This window comes from Thermobia domestica, chromosome 13 (genome assembly GCF_964235325.1).
Source record: "Thermobia domestica chromosome 13, izTheDome1.hap1.1, whole genome shotgun sequence".
Lineage (NCBI taxonomy): Eukaryota > Metazoa > Arthropoda > Insecta > Zygentoma > Lepismatidae > Thermobia > Thermobia domestica.
In genome coordinates, this window is record NC_137466.1 from 139895390 (window position 1) to 139911711 (window position 16322).

At 34.7% G+C, this 16322-nt stretch overlaps 1 protein-coding gene across 1 annotated transcript in view; it reads left to right on the forward strand.

The window, feature by feature from the left end:
- The window catches only part of LOC145668581 (sodium-coupled monocarboxylate transporter 1-like), a 40367-nt gene extending 32422 nt beyond the window's left edge, over window positions 1-7945 (forward strand). Inside the window, exons 13-14 of the mRNA XM_081736588.1 lie at window positions 1824-2043; window positions 5068-7945. Of these exons, the coding sequence (XP_081592714.1) occupies window positions 1824-2043; window positions 5068-5256 (409 nt within the window). The 3' untranslated portion in view covers window positions 5257-7945. The remainder of the gene's footprint in view (window positions 1-1823; window positions 2044-5067) is intronic.
- The last annotated feature ends 8377 nt before the right edge of the window (window positions 7946-16322 follow it).

A 16322-nucleotide genomic window follows, 5' to 3' on the forward strand; every position in this document is an offset into this window, starting at 1 on the left:
CATGACGCTGTTGGTGTTAATTTCAAGAGTGAATATTGCAGAGAATTTTGGAAAGGGAAAGACACGCTGGGAGGAGTATGTAAAATTAAAGAGGGAATATTCTGAAGAGAATTAAAACACCAATATCCCAGGCATACTAAATTTTGTTTCATATTAACATGCCTAGATCCTTTTTGGATACACTTCGTATTTTGCATCTGCCAAATAAATTAACGGAAAGTGTAAAATGCCTTAAATTCACCAAGTGTTTCGTGTTGGAAATTAACTTTAGGACAAAAAGTGAAATAGGCATACTATAAGAAAGGGCTAAAAGATTAATATATATTGGCAATACAAATTTGAAGAAGAATAGAGAACATTAATTTGATTGAACGGAAAAGCAGTGAGAAAGTATTACGAAAAAGGAAAAGAGAATAATATTGGAAGTTCGTTAAGAAAAGGAAAAGGAAAACACTGTGTAAGAACATATACAGTATATTAAAGGATGTGAAAGGAAGTGGACTCTGGTGGGAGGACAAGATGAACAATAATATTGAAATTGATTGATAATTAAGGAATTAAAAACAAATGATAAATACAAGCAATAATTTGTTGAAATTCTGGTAAGTTCTTAAACGTCAAAACAGATATTCATAACGGACTCGTCGTCACTTATGTGATAGTTTTAGTAAAATTTTCCTTCAAAATTTAATAAAATTTTGCAGTGGTCCATAAACTTTAAAATCATCTTCCTTGTAAGTAGGAAAAATGTTTGTTTGCTTTTCACATTTTTAGTCCTTATGTAGGAATAAATGCGAAGGGTTTAGTGGAGCGTTAAAGGTCCATGACAACTAAATTGGCACCTCATTGAAGTGAAGAGTTCAGTTAACATCCTGCCAAATGTGAACAATTCTACACATAATTAACTGTAAATAATTACCCATTAAACTTATGGTTGGTTGCTTAGTTAAATTCAACTCCTACTGTTGCCAGGATACTTCTGATAATGCACGTTTATGTGATTTACAAATTGTTGATGATTATTATGTTAAAAAATTGGTAAAATGACGCAAAACCATTTTGTCTTTCTTTTTTTCTTTTCTTTTCTTTCCTTTTTTTTTTTTTGGAGAGAGAACACAATAGCTTATTGGTTCCAGCTAGGGATGTCATTTAGGGGGGAGGAGGGGACAATTGTCCCCCAAAGAGTTTGAGGCATACGCATACTTTAATCGATTGTTTACTAATATACTAGTAGCGTGAAAATCTTATGTCTGTGATGTTCTTTCCCCTCTCAAGTGAAGTCTGAAGTGACGTCCCTGGTTCCAGTTGAATTATAATCGAGCGGACTTAGGCACTAGAAATCCATCGAAAGTTCGAGTCTGTCTGAATAGCATGGGCATTTTTAGTTGTACTCGATGTTTTTGTATTTATGTCCCTGGCACGTTAAAAATAAGGTGGTAGAACGCTCGTGTAAGAGATATCTGGTTTGAATCAAAGACATATGCTTTTATGGTGAACAACATTGTGTCCGTTGGTTTTCTCGAGATTCTCCCGTTTTCTCCCACATTCTCATTACACCAACACTTTCAAACTCATTCACTTTTACTACCAATCCGTCCCGCTTAGCCTAAAAGGTATTATTATAAACTTATTTTGGTAATTTAATTACACAATTTAAAAGCAAAAATTGTAGTCATTGATGTTCATTTTGACAATATATCTAGGTAGAAATAAAATAATTTTGATGTTATCATGTAATAAATAAATAATAATTATCCTATATTACATAAAATCGTTGTACTATAACATTACTGTTTATAATTATTGTATGGAATCTTTTATAGGGAGGATGCCATGGGACTTTACTATACATCCTACCTTTGGTATTCAGGAATATCGTGTATCACAGTCATAATCGTCGGGATGATAGTGAGTTTATTAACTAAACCACAAGATCCTCGCGATCTTGATCCTGATCTTGTGTTACCAATGAGCAAGTCTTTATTCTGCTTCCTGCCCAACAAACTGAGAAAGAAGCTGAACTTTGATGTTGGAGCTAATTATGTAAGTCAAACAGTAATAATAGTAAAATAGTTAAAATATTGCGAAACTAGCTGGTAAATATGCATTTGTTAATTTATTTTAATCAATATTTCATTCTATACATATTCTCATTCATATTGGTTATTGTATAATGACATTTTAATAAACGCTGTTGTTCGTAAAAATTGAAATACCAAGAAGGAATAACTGAGAAACGTCCAAACTGATAGAATTTGTAAGGCAAGGTATGACATACGAAAGATTTAATTTCATGCAGGAGGGATTATACCTAGGTTCAGTAACACCGATGGTTCAGGTACGTAGTGATAACGCTAAAGGCTGGTGTACACAGCACTCAGGTAGTATAGCATGGACGTGGGTGTAATTGTGATTGTGTCTCGCCGACGTAAACAGAAGACTGCCTTCAAACGAAGTCGCATACAAGCCTACGGAAAAGGAGCTTATCGTATTACGAAACTGGTAAGCGAACAGGGTTTTCCACTACAAGTGTGAGGAAGTAACGGACAGTAAAACTGAACTGAACGGTTGGGCTACCTTGACGTTTATCTATTGATCCAGTACTACAAACGCCTCAGGACATAAACTGCACGTCAATGCGCGTGAGTGACAGGTGGTCGTGCTTTCAGATGAGTACTGCGTTAACCTATGCTACACTGATGTCCGTATACGGATTGCACGATATCGAGGTGAGCACAGTCATCCAGCATTGAAGGTCATAGCAGCCGAATGGCAATTGTGATGGTGTACGATACTATATGGTGCAAGACGTAATCTTGACTGGTACAATTGAGGGTGTCCTCACCAGTAATTTTTATATCAGGCGTGTTCTGGATGCCAAGACTTTCTTCAGACAATTCCGAAGGCCATATTTGTGCAGAGCAATTCCCGGCCACGTACATACCAAAATGTGCAAGCTTTGTTTGAGGAACGAAGATGTTAGCTGTTTCATTGGATTTTGCGACATGAATGTTCAACTCTTTGTCCGAGCAGATAATGCAGATGTCTTCTGGATCCTCAGCGCAGTAGGCGACTTCCTAGGATTACATCCAATGTCTGTCTGATTCGAAGCCGGGCGTACAGACTGCTCTGATTGCAGCTCGTGCAATCTCTACTTCATAATTATTTATGTAACTTGGAGGAAGCAACAGTGTTGAAATCGTAATGACTTCTATGTAGTCGTGTAACGAATTTGTTATATGAATTTCATTCCAATCACATACGCCTTTCTTAATATTGCTACTTTCTCAAATAGTAGTATATAATACAGTAAGTGAATTTCGTATGCAATCCATATATTAAATTATGTATATTTCTACAATATGATTAACATTTAAGAAAAGAAAAAGAAAACAATCGTCCAAAGATGTGACATGATAGCGTAGTTTTCGAAAAAATAATAAAAGAAATGAATTTCTTTGAAAACCCAAAAAATGGTGTTGTAAGAGAACCATGCCACTAGCTGATATATCACTCATACTAAAATATGTCCTCATTACACCACGTCATTATGACATCAGCAAAGGGACAGTAAATAGTGCGGTTAATGAAATATAGGTTTAAATTAACATCAACTCTTCAATTTTAAATGTATATGTAACTAATATATTGTCCAAAGATCATATCGAACTTAAGAAAATAACATAGGCCTACTTGAGGGGTACATTCTCATGCGTACTTTCCGAGAAAAAAGGAGCAGTGGTGGCACTAAGAAGTTTGTTGTTCGTAGGCAATAATAAACGAGATTTTCATTTTGGTGGAATAAATTATTTAGTTATGTAATGTATATATAGTATTCCATTACGCACACACATTACTTATAACTTATTACAAATACAAATATTTTACTTATATAAGTTCCTTATGAAACTGTTTATCTTGGCATATTTTTATTCTATATATCTCTATGGGCGTTGCGATTCTCACTCTAGTAATCTATAGTTTGTGCATTTGATTAAGTAGTCACTTAGGCTCTTGTGTATATACAATATAATTTTGTGTTATGCTTTATGAAAAATAAGTGAGAAGTCACTGTAGCCCTTACGGCAGCGTTTCCCAACCTTTTGTAACTTGCGTCACACTACGGGTGTTACTTGGATTCTCGCGGCACACTTATAGGTATTATCATTTGTAAATATAAAACACAGTGGTATTTTTCTGTGATTTTTGATCTTCTTCTCACAGAGAAGAAAGCTCAATCACTGATTTCTCCCCATGGTAAATCATTATGCTATTTTTCATTGTAATTTTAAAACAGAAAACAATTTCAATGAAATATTGGACTCAGGTTTTTAAAAATAAGCTTTCTTTTTAAAAACTGTATCTAACTTTTTACTAAGAAGGAAGATCACTAAATAACGAACGAACAAACAAACAAATCTGTTTTACTTTTAAAACACAAATAGATAATTTGTCGAAAGGATTGCATGGTATTTTAAATTTTCAAGTTACGAAATAGTCTGCAACAATAAAGAAGCAATAATGGTCATAACAATGAAAACAAATATGTTTAGTTTTTTCAACATTAGAAATGTACAGAACAGTAACCCGGTATGAAACTTAAAATTGTAGGTTCATAGTAATGTGAAATAAAAATATACATTTTTCCCTATGTTTTCAAATTTGATTGCTATAAAATTAATAATTTTATTTCGATTCCTCGCGGCACACCAGCGTCCCATTCACGGCACACCGGTTGGGAAACGCTGCCTTACGGTATTAAAATATTACATCTCATTTGGTCTTTCAAGTCTTTCTTTAGTGCTTTTTTCTATAATGTTCTTTATTTGTCCCTACTTGTGATACCAGGTTATGTGCCGTATGGCGTGAATGTCTGGGAACTCACTATAAGTATAGAGGAACTACTGCACCTTCAGTGCAACTATGGGCCGGTTGACTGTACCGTGCCGGCCCATAAGTACGGCAACTGCCCTTGTGGCGGACAAACACTTGAGAGTAAACCACTTGATCACCTTGTCAGGGATACGTTTAATCCATCTTGCATATTTTATGTATATTTTTTTGTAGGTCACGAAGCCCGAGAAACCACCAATAGATGGAAAACCTGAGTTGAACAGTCATCACTACGAAAATGGCATAAAAGATGAGAGGAATAATGGTCTTAATATACATTTTGGTGGTTTGGAAAACCAGGCATTCGAAATGAAGGATGAATTGGAGGGAAAATTTCAGAAAATGTCAAATACTCAATTGTAAAATAGTGTGGTATATTTGTCTATCTATTTAAGGTTGAATTTGTGAAATACGACCTACAATGTTGAAAAAAAGTTTTCATGAGTTCAGATGTTCGGATCCCTTCAACGTAAGGAACGCTACGCTATGCAAATAGCACATAGTGAGGTTGTCTTAGGAGGATCGAATAAGTGATATTTTTTTGTGCTTGGAGATTTAATGCAGTCAGAATTGTGAGCTGAATAAATTTAAACACCAATTTACGTATTAAGTGCTTAACCATATTAATTATTATTTTATGTCTATGATTTGTAAGAAGAGTGACTTAACTCAAATTTGTGGTTCATGATTTCTGGAAAGAATGTAAATTTATGCATATCTTGGATTCTTTTTAAGGAAAAGATTACCTACTTTTTCTTCGTAGAAGGTTAAGAATCAATTTACTCTTTCTTCTTATAAAAGGAACCCAAAATATACATATGATTTTTTTTTAGAGATAAATGATTACTTGTGATTTTGTTACACCACTCTTCTCCTTAAGTAAGCAATATAACGAAATCATTAACACAATTCATTTACTCTGGATGATTTCATGGTTTACACAACATCACAATTATGTTGCGTTTTTGCGTGTATTAGTATTCTTTTGATTATTCATAACTTATATCACATTCACTAACGTCTATGTTTCGTTACAGAAGCATTTTAGAGCACACATACGTATATACTAGCGTCACAACAAGGCTCTCTGCTGCCTTACTATTGCCACATCTTATTGAGGAGGAGCTATATACTACTCCTCTATAATATCTTACAATTCTGGCAAATTTGTTTCTTCATTATGACATCATTATAATACATTAAAAATATCGAAGTATCAAGTAACATACATCAAAGTATAAGATGGAAATTATCTGTAAATCTCGCTCAATAAGTTCAATAACATTCCTGTCAACTTCAGCATTACGTCCCTCAATACCTCTTAACCTGATGAACTGATTGTAAGGTCAAACAGATGCCGGTTTCTTATGTCAGTGTTGCAAATTTCCATTTTATGCATATTGTGTTCTGATCAGAGACGAATTTAAGCTATAAGGCCCTAAGCTATTGAAGGTAATGGGCCCTTGGTACGTATATATCCAGCTGTGCAAGCAGTCCATGCAGGACGATATATACAGAAATGAGCAAACGAGTGATATTTTAGGGAACAGGTTAGCAGAAGGGGGCCCCAATACTTGCATCATAGGAGCCTGCAGAGCACAATTACTGTTATTTTTTTAATCTTACAGTATATTTTGGAGCTGTATATCCAGTTCTCTTTTCCTTTAATTTTTTTAGCTCCTAATAGAGTGGGGCCCTAAGCCATAGCTTGTTTAGCTTATAGGTAAATCCGACACTGGTTCTGATGTGTGTTTGTGTGTGGTCGTCTGATTTTCAGTGTAAGTCATCAACATACATTCTATTTTATTTTAATCATATCATATTTAACGTTATTTATTGTCTTTATGGTACTTCAATATTGTATGTTATAATGGAGACAGATTAGTTTTAGGCTATATTTTTTATTAAAATTAGACTCAGGAAGAATTGATTATACCTATTCAACAGCTAAGAAATCGTTAGAAAATGTTTGATAAATTTATTTTGAACGTGTAATACTATTAAGCATTATTTGCAGTGATGTAATGCTAGACTTTTTTTGAAGGTATAAGCTTGACTGAGAATTACAATGTACTTTCATAGACTGCAATAAATTTCATCACTATACAAATGGCAACATTCAAACATTTTATGTGCACCAGCTACATATATTATTGCAAGTGTTCTTCATTCTTTTTCATTCATATAGTTTATAATACGGTCCCAGCTCAGGCAAGCGCGCCGATTTCTCTGACACTTTGAGGGGGCCCATTCAGATATATTTGGTTGCATATGGCATTTATGAGAATTTTAACACAAATTGAATTCAAATTACGCCAAATATTGTATATTCATAAATACAATGCGGGGCCCCAAATGAGCATTGGAAAACTCGGGCCTCTCCACCCCCCCAGAATCGGTGCCCTTGAGCTCTGGCCTTCTCAGTTTCAAATTAAAATAAAACAAAAATGCAGAATATAAATAGCAGAATTATGATAGAAATATAGCTATTGAACATTTTCAACGACTTAGATTCTAATAATGTTATTTATTTGAAGTAAACAATTATAATGAATATAAAGAAGATTATTATGAAAATTAATGTTTTAAACCTTTATAATTTGAGCAGTAGACTATATCAATGTTTAAATTTGTAAATTATGGAATCAATTCAGAAAATGATATAATTCATGGTAACAGAGCTTCCTTAAATCGATAGCTTCTAATTGGACCCCGTATTTCCTAAAGTTAGCCCTGTATGGTAAAATTGTTTCTGAAACAACTAAAATTCTTTTGAAATTTCTATCAAAATTTCACTTGATCCACCTATTGGGTTTTCCTCTACGTTAGTATCAATTAATACAACATGTACGGAAGGAAAGCTATTGTATAGGAAAACAAGTACTATATCCTATATGGTCTAAAATGATGTAATATTTATAATATTGTGTATGTTATTATAACTTTCAGCGTATTCTTCAATATGTGATCTCACTTTTGTAGATTCTGTAATTATAAGTATAGTCATGTTGTAACATAAATGTACAGTATTATTTTTTATATTAAACGTTGAAAAGAATTTATTTATTTATTTATTTATTTATTTATTTATTTATTCCCTTTCCCTTGTCACCACCAAGCTAACACTTACATTAAGGGGCAGTACAATATCATTACGTACATATTTGAACAATAATATAACATGATAATATATGCTTGTCATATGTTAAAAGAAGACAAATAAAAGATAAAATAAAGTAACAATACTAAGAAAATAATTTCATGTTTTCAGAGATACTGAAGGAAAAATACTTGTTATCTGAACCTGTTTTCAACCAATTTTTTTCCTCTTGCATGAGAAACCTTTTTGAAAAAGTATTTTTTTTGTATGTGTGTGTGTGTGTGTGAAGTCCTACTTTGCCTTTCACAGAAATGTTACTTTAAAACTACTATATCTAACAAAAACAATTTTTGCTTTTGGAATGCCCCATCATGCATAACAGGTAAACTCTATTGTTTTCTTTCTGTCCTCAGTACGGTAACAATGCAAATGCATTCTCGTAAGCGAGAAAGTTTTCGCTCAGAAACTGAGAAGTCAATGAAAAGAGAACGTAAGTTCGTTTCTTGTCTAAGCTCATTCCCACTTTTTAAATTTTAGTGAATACCGTAAAGACGTTGATGAATATTAAAAGTTCAGAAGGCGCTACTATGAATAATAAATCTTTTCAAAATTTTCTATCTAGTGTATAGTTTTCATGCCTAACAAAAAATTAGGACGTCATAAATTGTAGTTTCCAAATTTCTGGCATATAAACAATTTCTTCAATTTATTTAATAGCATATAGTACATATTACAGTATCTGGCTTACTATCCACATTTTTAATATTTCTTCATTATCTTCATTCTCTTTTTAATATTTCTTCTTCGTTATATTATTATCATTATATCATTGTATCATTAAAATGAGTGACTTTAGTGAAGAACTTTAGTTCTTCATTACAAATATGTTTTGATTATTGTTTATAATAGTTCTTTTTCACCACCACCTCAAAGTTGAGGCAAATATGAGACACTTGCATTATTAGGGCAGTACACATGATATGAAAATAGTTGTTGCATAACATATAAGCTCCTTTCCTAGTCATTTCAAAACCATATTTACTAAAGCTCTCCTATGACTTCACAATTTGTGCTATGAATGTTCGTAGTATTTTTATTTTTTACCTCAAAACTTTTGTAGTGACATGATAAAACTTTTCAGAAATCATCGTAATAAAATAACAGATTCTTTAGGTTTTGCGTGGGTTATCCTGAGATTATGGGCAATATTTCTGAGGAAGATAATAGTTTGTCATTGTTTTTGTGGGTATAATTTTGTAAATCCACACGATAATTATGAGACAGAATTTTGGGAAAATATGAGACACCCCATGAGTAAAAATAAGATATTTATGTACCTCTAGTTATGATGTTCGTTTGTTTCCCAAGTATTATGAGAATCATATTTGAACTGTTTAGTGGCCTACGGACAAACATCAATGATCATGGCTTGAAATTATGTAAAAAAAAAAAAAAAAAATCAAAACGCTATGAAAAGCACTAAAGCATGTCATTGAAGATGCAACATCTTTCTTTGCGTGCTGTTGCTAAACATTTTTGTGTTGACAAATCTCTTGTATCCAGAAGATTAAACCACAAAAACACAGAGAGACAAGGACGTAAAAGAGTTTTAATTGTGATTCAGGAAAGTGAATTGCTGAAGACCTCAAAAGAATGGCAAAGTAGGGCTTTGCTCTTTCTAAAGATTTGGTGTTCTATTGTGCGAAACTGTTACAATAAATGACCTACAAGTTCCCTTTACCAATAACAAGGCTGGTGATGACTGGTTTAAGAACTTCTGTCTACGCAACCACCTAATCCTGGAAGCATTAGAAGCAAACAGAAGAGCATACAAGTCTCGACTTACCTGAAAATACAGATTCAAACTCAACAGCAGTAGTTAAAACCAGAACAGAGATAGATTCCCTCTTCTTCAAACCTAGTATTAAAGTATGAAGAATGTCCATCAGCAACACCATCATAATGAATATCGGTGTTCTTTCAAATTCTTCGCCTACTACAAAAAATATGAAACGTTTCTTCGCGAAGAAGAAGCAAACTACGTTTCTACTTAGTTCTCCCGAAACGCTAAATATAGATTAACTCTAATGTGATTATTGAAAACAATGTTGAAATAACGAAAAACCCAAGCTACCTGAGCAAACCCAAAAAAGCTCCTTGATTTTTTTTTACTAGTTTCGAATTCAGCTATTTCTATTTTAAATTTCTTTACTGAATTTCCATGATTTGATAGGTTCTTTATACTTTAATATGTTGTACTAATACGTAGATTATGACCTAATTATTTAAGCTCTAAACAACGTCGTTTCATTTTTTTGAAAATAGTCCCGGTCTTCCCTAAGTGCTATCTCTAATCTTATCCCTGTAATACAACTGGAAGTTATAGATGTATTACTTCTGTACAACAGGTTTCAGTTGTAGGTTCCCATAGTTGAAGGTCTACCATAGTTTTACAATGTGAAAGAAAACTCACTTGTTTCAATACAAAGCTAAAATTGTAGGAAAAACAACAATTTTCTCTAAGCATTGTCCTTTCATGCATTGTTATTGAGATGATGAACAAAATGAGTTTAAACACTAAAATTGAAACATATACTGAAAATCGTTCTGCTTCATTACCTATCCAAACAATAATGCTAGCCGTGTTGGAAAATTATAAGCCCACGATTTATATGTTAAGGTCTAAATGTTAATTAAAGTTTGAAGTTCTGAAAATCTTATGGTTAACGTTTCGCCTGAACCTCTTTGTATGTAATAACATTTTGGTTACTCAGCTAACCTTACTTACTCTGCCTTGTATTCTTTTTAGTTGTAAAAAGTCCAGAATGTTGCTTTCATTAAATGAAGTTGCACGACAAATATTTTTTCACTATATACTGTTCGTGTTATGGTAACTGTATATAAAAAAAAAAAACTACACAAATAGTAAATAACTTTTACATTATAAACACATTCAATTTTTGTCATTTAGTGAGTGTGCCTGTTATATGCTTGGTAGCAAAATAAATATATGATCAGTACTGAACGAATTTACTGGCTACGCTGAAGACATGTCAAACAGATTTTTCAACCCTTCAGTGCGATTACTGTTGAATTCAGACTTTTGCGCAAGGGGTGATAAAAATTTAAGGGACACATTTAAAAAATCACTTCCGGATTTGGTCCGGCAAGGAAATTCTAACTTTAATTTTTCCAAAGAATTTCCTTAGTCTCACAAGGCGAATGTCGGAATGCATAAAAAGTGTAAAACATAGAAACCTTTCTTCAAAAACCAGTTTGGAAAACCTTCACATTACATATTCTCTTTTTTAACTTTTTCCTTTCCTTTCTTGGTCCCAACAGTGCTAGAAGGCTTCTAAAACAGCACATCTCGAAACCTACGCAAAAAATACATATGTGGAGAATAAGTCAGGGGTATGAAGGCTAATTTAAACCTTGTTCGGGGCTGTTTTATTTTGTTTACCAAGTCCTTACATATTGCTTCACTTTCCATTTTTTAATATCTGGTTGGTTGCAATAATCAGCATATTGCCCTTTTCCTAACTAACGTTGTAAAGTGTTTGTGGGTGTGCGTCTATATCTAATTTCCAGGATTTTATTTAACTTCAACTTAATACGAGAACGCGGTTTGTTAATTAGAAAAAATTAAGTTGGGCAAAAGACAGGCCCGTAGCTAGGGAGAGTCTAGAGGGTGCACTGCCCCAAATTATTTTTTGCCCCCTCTATAAAATAAGGCTAAAGAGAATTTTCAAACTGACTCAAAACCAGTGAAATTCTTGCAATTATATTTAACAAATTCAACTTTGCGAATTCTACTAATTTCAATGTAAAATTATGTTTCTTACTAGATACACCAAACATTTTCCATTGCCTTTACCAATTCCAAGAATTTCAAACCGTACCCTATTATTGAGACAATGACAAGCATCCAAGAATACCAGGTCCAGGTACACTTCCAAACAACAGTATCATAGTCTACAACATTAGTTGTGAATATCGATAAACTGTAGTGTCTCGCTTATTTTGGAAGGTGGTAAATTGAGTGCAAACGTTGAATAAAACATATATTTCTACTTTGTATTGATATAATCTAAAATTGCTGTAATATAATTTTGTTCTAATGTTTTAAAAATAAGTACTTCAATTTTAATTATTAATATGAAACAAAGTACCTCGCAAAGAGCTTGTATTAAGTGCACAAGAATGAAACAAAAAAATACGGTTTCGATAATTTTAAAATAAAATACATATACTGTAAATAATACAATACATACAATTTTATGGAGTCCTTTGATGTGTTTGTCATTGCCTCCTCAGTCTTTATTTCTGCCTCCCCTAATAAGTCAGGCTAGCTACGGGCCTGGCAAAAGAAGAAATTAATTTTCTTTCAAAAATCTTTGCATTTAAGACTCTTTTATTTCCGAAAAAATAAACAGAAAACAAATATTTCAATGTATGTATATAGATATTCTAGGGGGGCGCATATATTCTAAAGCCATCCCACCTTGAACATATCTGAATTCAACACTGAATGCGATAGAAGGCAAAGTTCAGTTGCAATCACAATTACTAGTAAATATTAATTAGGAAGATAACAGTTTCAAGTCTAAAATTTCGTGTCATCATTTAGTTAATATATTCTAGCACACCGGAGTCGGTGAGGCCTTGATTGCTTCAGACCCTGAAATGCTTGCGATTCCCTTGAAAGATAGTATTGTTTCATTACCCTCTCGGCTCCACCAAGCTGTGGTCTTTTTCCAGTTAGTGCCCTTTTGGTATCTCAGTTATTTTTAATCTCTAACTTACAATAAAAATGGTCACTTTGATCTCTAAACCACAATTTTCATTATACCTTTATCTAATTACATCCTTATCAGTTTATTACACTCATCGTTACCATCTTTATTAAGTGGTGCGCAACCCTGAATAGAAGTCCGGAGTCATCATTTCAACTGAAATCTCTGTATGCATAATGCGTTACATACAATTACGATATACTGTTTCTTTACTATATATTTTCTTGATTTCTTTTCATCTCTATGTTGGTTACAAGCCAGCGACAATACGCGAGAGGTAGGCAATCACTTAATTGAGGAACTAATATAAGAGCTTTGTCGAGATTTTAATATACCGAGATCCTTACCTATTGAGGAGTGAATTTGGGAATTCACTCGCCATTAGTGCCGTATCGCCGAACTAGTTTGAAAACTAAAAGAAGCACCAAAACGTACTGCATCCGGTTATATTTTGTTGAATTACATTAATGTACGTTATATGACATTACTTTACGTTAGGTGCATAAAAACTACAGTGCAAAAACACAAACCAACCTGTGCTAGGTGGCCACTAAAAAGCACTACATTGCCATCACAAGAAGCGCTGGAACAAATACTTCAGAAGCACCGTGAGCTCTTTTCGGAGAGACCAGGACGTTGCCGAGTGTACCAGCACGAAATTGCGGTGGAGACCAACGAAACTAATGTTTCCAAAATTTATCTCGTCGTACTTGCGCACAGACAGAGGTACGAAAACAATTGCAACAAATGTTGGAATGGAACATTATTTGACCATCAAAGTCATGTTATTTGAATCCACTGTTGGTGGTAATTAAGAATTACAAGACTCTACGTCTATGTGTGAATTTTCGAGCTCTCAACAACCACAATAAAGTCGCAGACACGACCGTTAGAAATCCAGGAGATATTACAGAGGTTTCGCGGTCTTCAATATTTTGCACGGATCGATATGAACTCCTCGTTCTGACAGCTCGAATTGACCAAAAGCTCGAAACCCCACACAGCTTTTCTATTTGAGAACCAATTGTATGAATTTTAGGTAATGAATTTTGGCTTGTGCAATGGGACACAGTTATTTAAAAACACAATGATTTGATACTTGGAGATGCTGTTCAGGACTTTAGAATGTGTTATGTGGACAAGTTATTAATATTTTCAAGGACACTAGAAGAGCACCTAATGCACATCGACACCGTGTTGAATTTGATGAAGCAACCAGGAATGACCGTAAGGCTGAAGAAGTCCGAATTCGCTTTATCCCAGATTCAGTTTCTTGAACATGTAATATTTTCAACAGGAATCATTGAGGATCGCAGTTAAGTCGAAGCCATTCTGAGGTTGCAACCGCCCCGCACGGTCAAGCAAGTGGGAAGATTTCTAGGAATACTAGGATACCATCGTCAGTATATCCCAGGATGTGTTTAGAAGGCACAACCATTATATGAGCTGTTGAAGAAAAATAGGGGATGGAAATAGACTTAGGAAAATCAAAAAAGGTTGAAGCAGGCCGTAGCAGAGGATGTCATGCTATATAATCCCAATTTCAGTGAGCCATTTTTTCTCCAGTGTGATGCATGCCTATCTGGAATCAGAGGTTACTTGTATCAGAAGCAGGGTGATGAGAAACGCGTAATTCAATACGCCAGCCGATGTCTGCGGGGAGCAGAAACAAATTACTGAATACATGAACTGGAATGTCTAGCTATTCTATGGTGCATCCTGAAATTTACAATATACCTGCTGGGAAGACATTTTTACCGTCATAATGGATCATAAAAGTCTACAGTGGTTGCATCGGAACAGGAACTGGAATAGCAGTCTCAGCAGATGGAGTATTCAACTTCAAGACTATTCGTTTGAGGTGGAGTACTGCAAAGGAAGTGACAACACTGTAGCAGATTCTCTATCAAGGTATTACGAAGAAGGACCTGCTAGCACCCTGAATGTAAATACGCTTCATACGCCCTGATTCTAGAAGTCAGTAGACAGGAACTGACTGGGCTGCAGCGAGAAGATGACAAGTGGAAGGCTGCTATTGAATTCCTGACGAATGGTGGCCAAGAAAATACCGTCCAACGCAATAGAAACTGGAGTAGCAGATACCAGATATTAGATCAGATTTTCTGAAAGTTCTGACAATATGCCTACCAAGGACACTTGTCAACAAAGCAGTGCAAGATGCTCATGACACCACTTGACATTTTGACTTCTTCAGGTCATGGAAGACACTCAGTTCTGCTACTGGAAGGGAATGAGAAAAGATCTTAAAAGCTGGATTGCAGATTGCGAGATCTGTGTCAGATCCAGAGGAGAGCGTCACCCTCCTGAAAAGACATTGATCAGCTATGTTGCAACAAGATAAGAGACATCTACTACATGTATCTGGTAGGTCCCCTTCACAGAGCAACCACAGGAGGAAAATAAATCCTTAAAGTCATGGACGGATGTACATGATGCCTAGTAGCCTTTACACTAAGGAACATCTTAGCAAACTTGGTCCTGAAGTACCTCCAACGCTATGTATTGTTAGTTATTGGCGTGATAAACAGCATGCTGATAGACCAAGGACCTCAGTTCACTTGTCAGCGCTGGAAGGAGGAGATGGAGACACAACTTCAAAATATTGTATGCACCTCCATATCATCCCAAATCTAATTTAGTTGAGAGAATGCAAGTAATTTACTTGTTTCAAGTGTTATGCAATAAGAACCACACTTCGTGGGCAAATCATCTGATTAGTTTGATAATCCTGTTAAATCATGCAGTGAGTGAGTCTTCCTCATACTCGCCTGCAGAATTTGTTCGTGGGAAACGTCAGGCAGAATCCAATCCTAGAACATTTTGGAATTTCACGGGAAGAGTGTGAGGCCTGTGAAGACAAATTACTTCATGCCGCGCTCAGAAATCAAACGTTAAAGAAAGAGCGCAACCGAAAGCTTGCCAAGAAAGGACCGGCAGCCACAGCAAGAGAGTTCGTCTTCCTGAAGTCTCACAAGGTCAGTACCTTAGTCGAACGAAAGATCCAGAAATTTTGTGAACTTTAAAACGGCCCATATTACGTCATAGGAAAGGCAGCAGCAAACACATTCGTACTAATTGATTACAGCAATGGTAAGGAAACGGTTCCCCAATACGTGGAAACCATCAAGGTGTGGCATTACTCTCGGGAGAAGAAAGAAGAATGGATCAAGAAAATTAACAATAATCTATTTCTAGATGGATCTACTAGCAGAGCTGCAAACACAATTCGAAATTATGCATAGGATTTTTTCCACTTTACTTGAAAAGTAAAATTTTTTTAAAGCCATCTATGTGATGGAGCAGAGCTACAGAGATTTTGCATCTCAAGCTTCATCTTACGAGGGAGTAGTTGTAACAATCACTCCACTGAGCAATTATTCTGTATGTTTATTTGAGAAAGGAAAATTTTTTACGAGTTAAACATTCTTTCTCTTAATCTCTGAGAACCGTTTGCCAGCGGGTATGCAGAAAAGTCGGTTGGTTTGTTCTATTCCTTTTTCTTGGTTGCATTG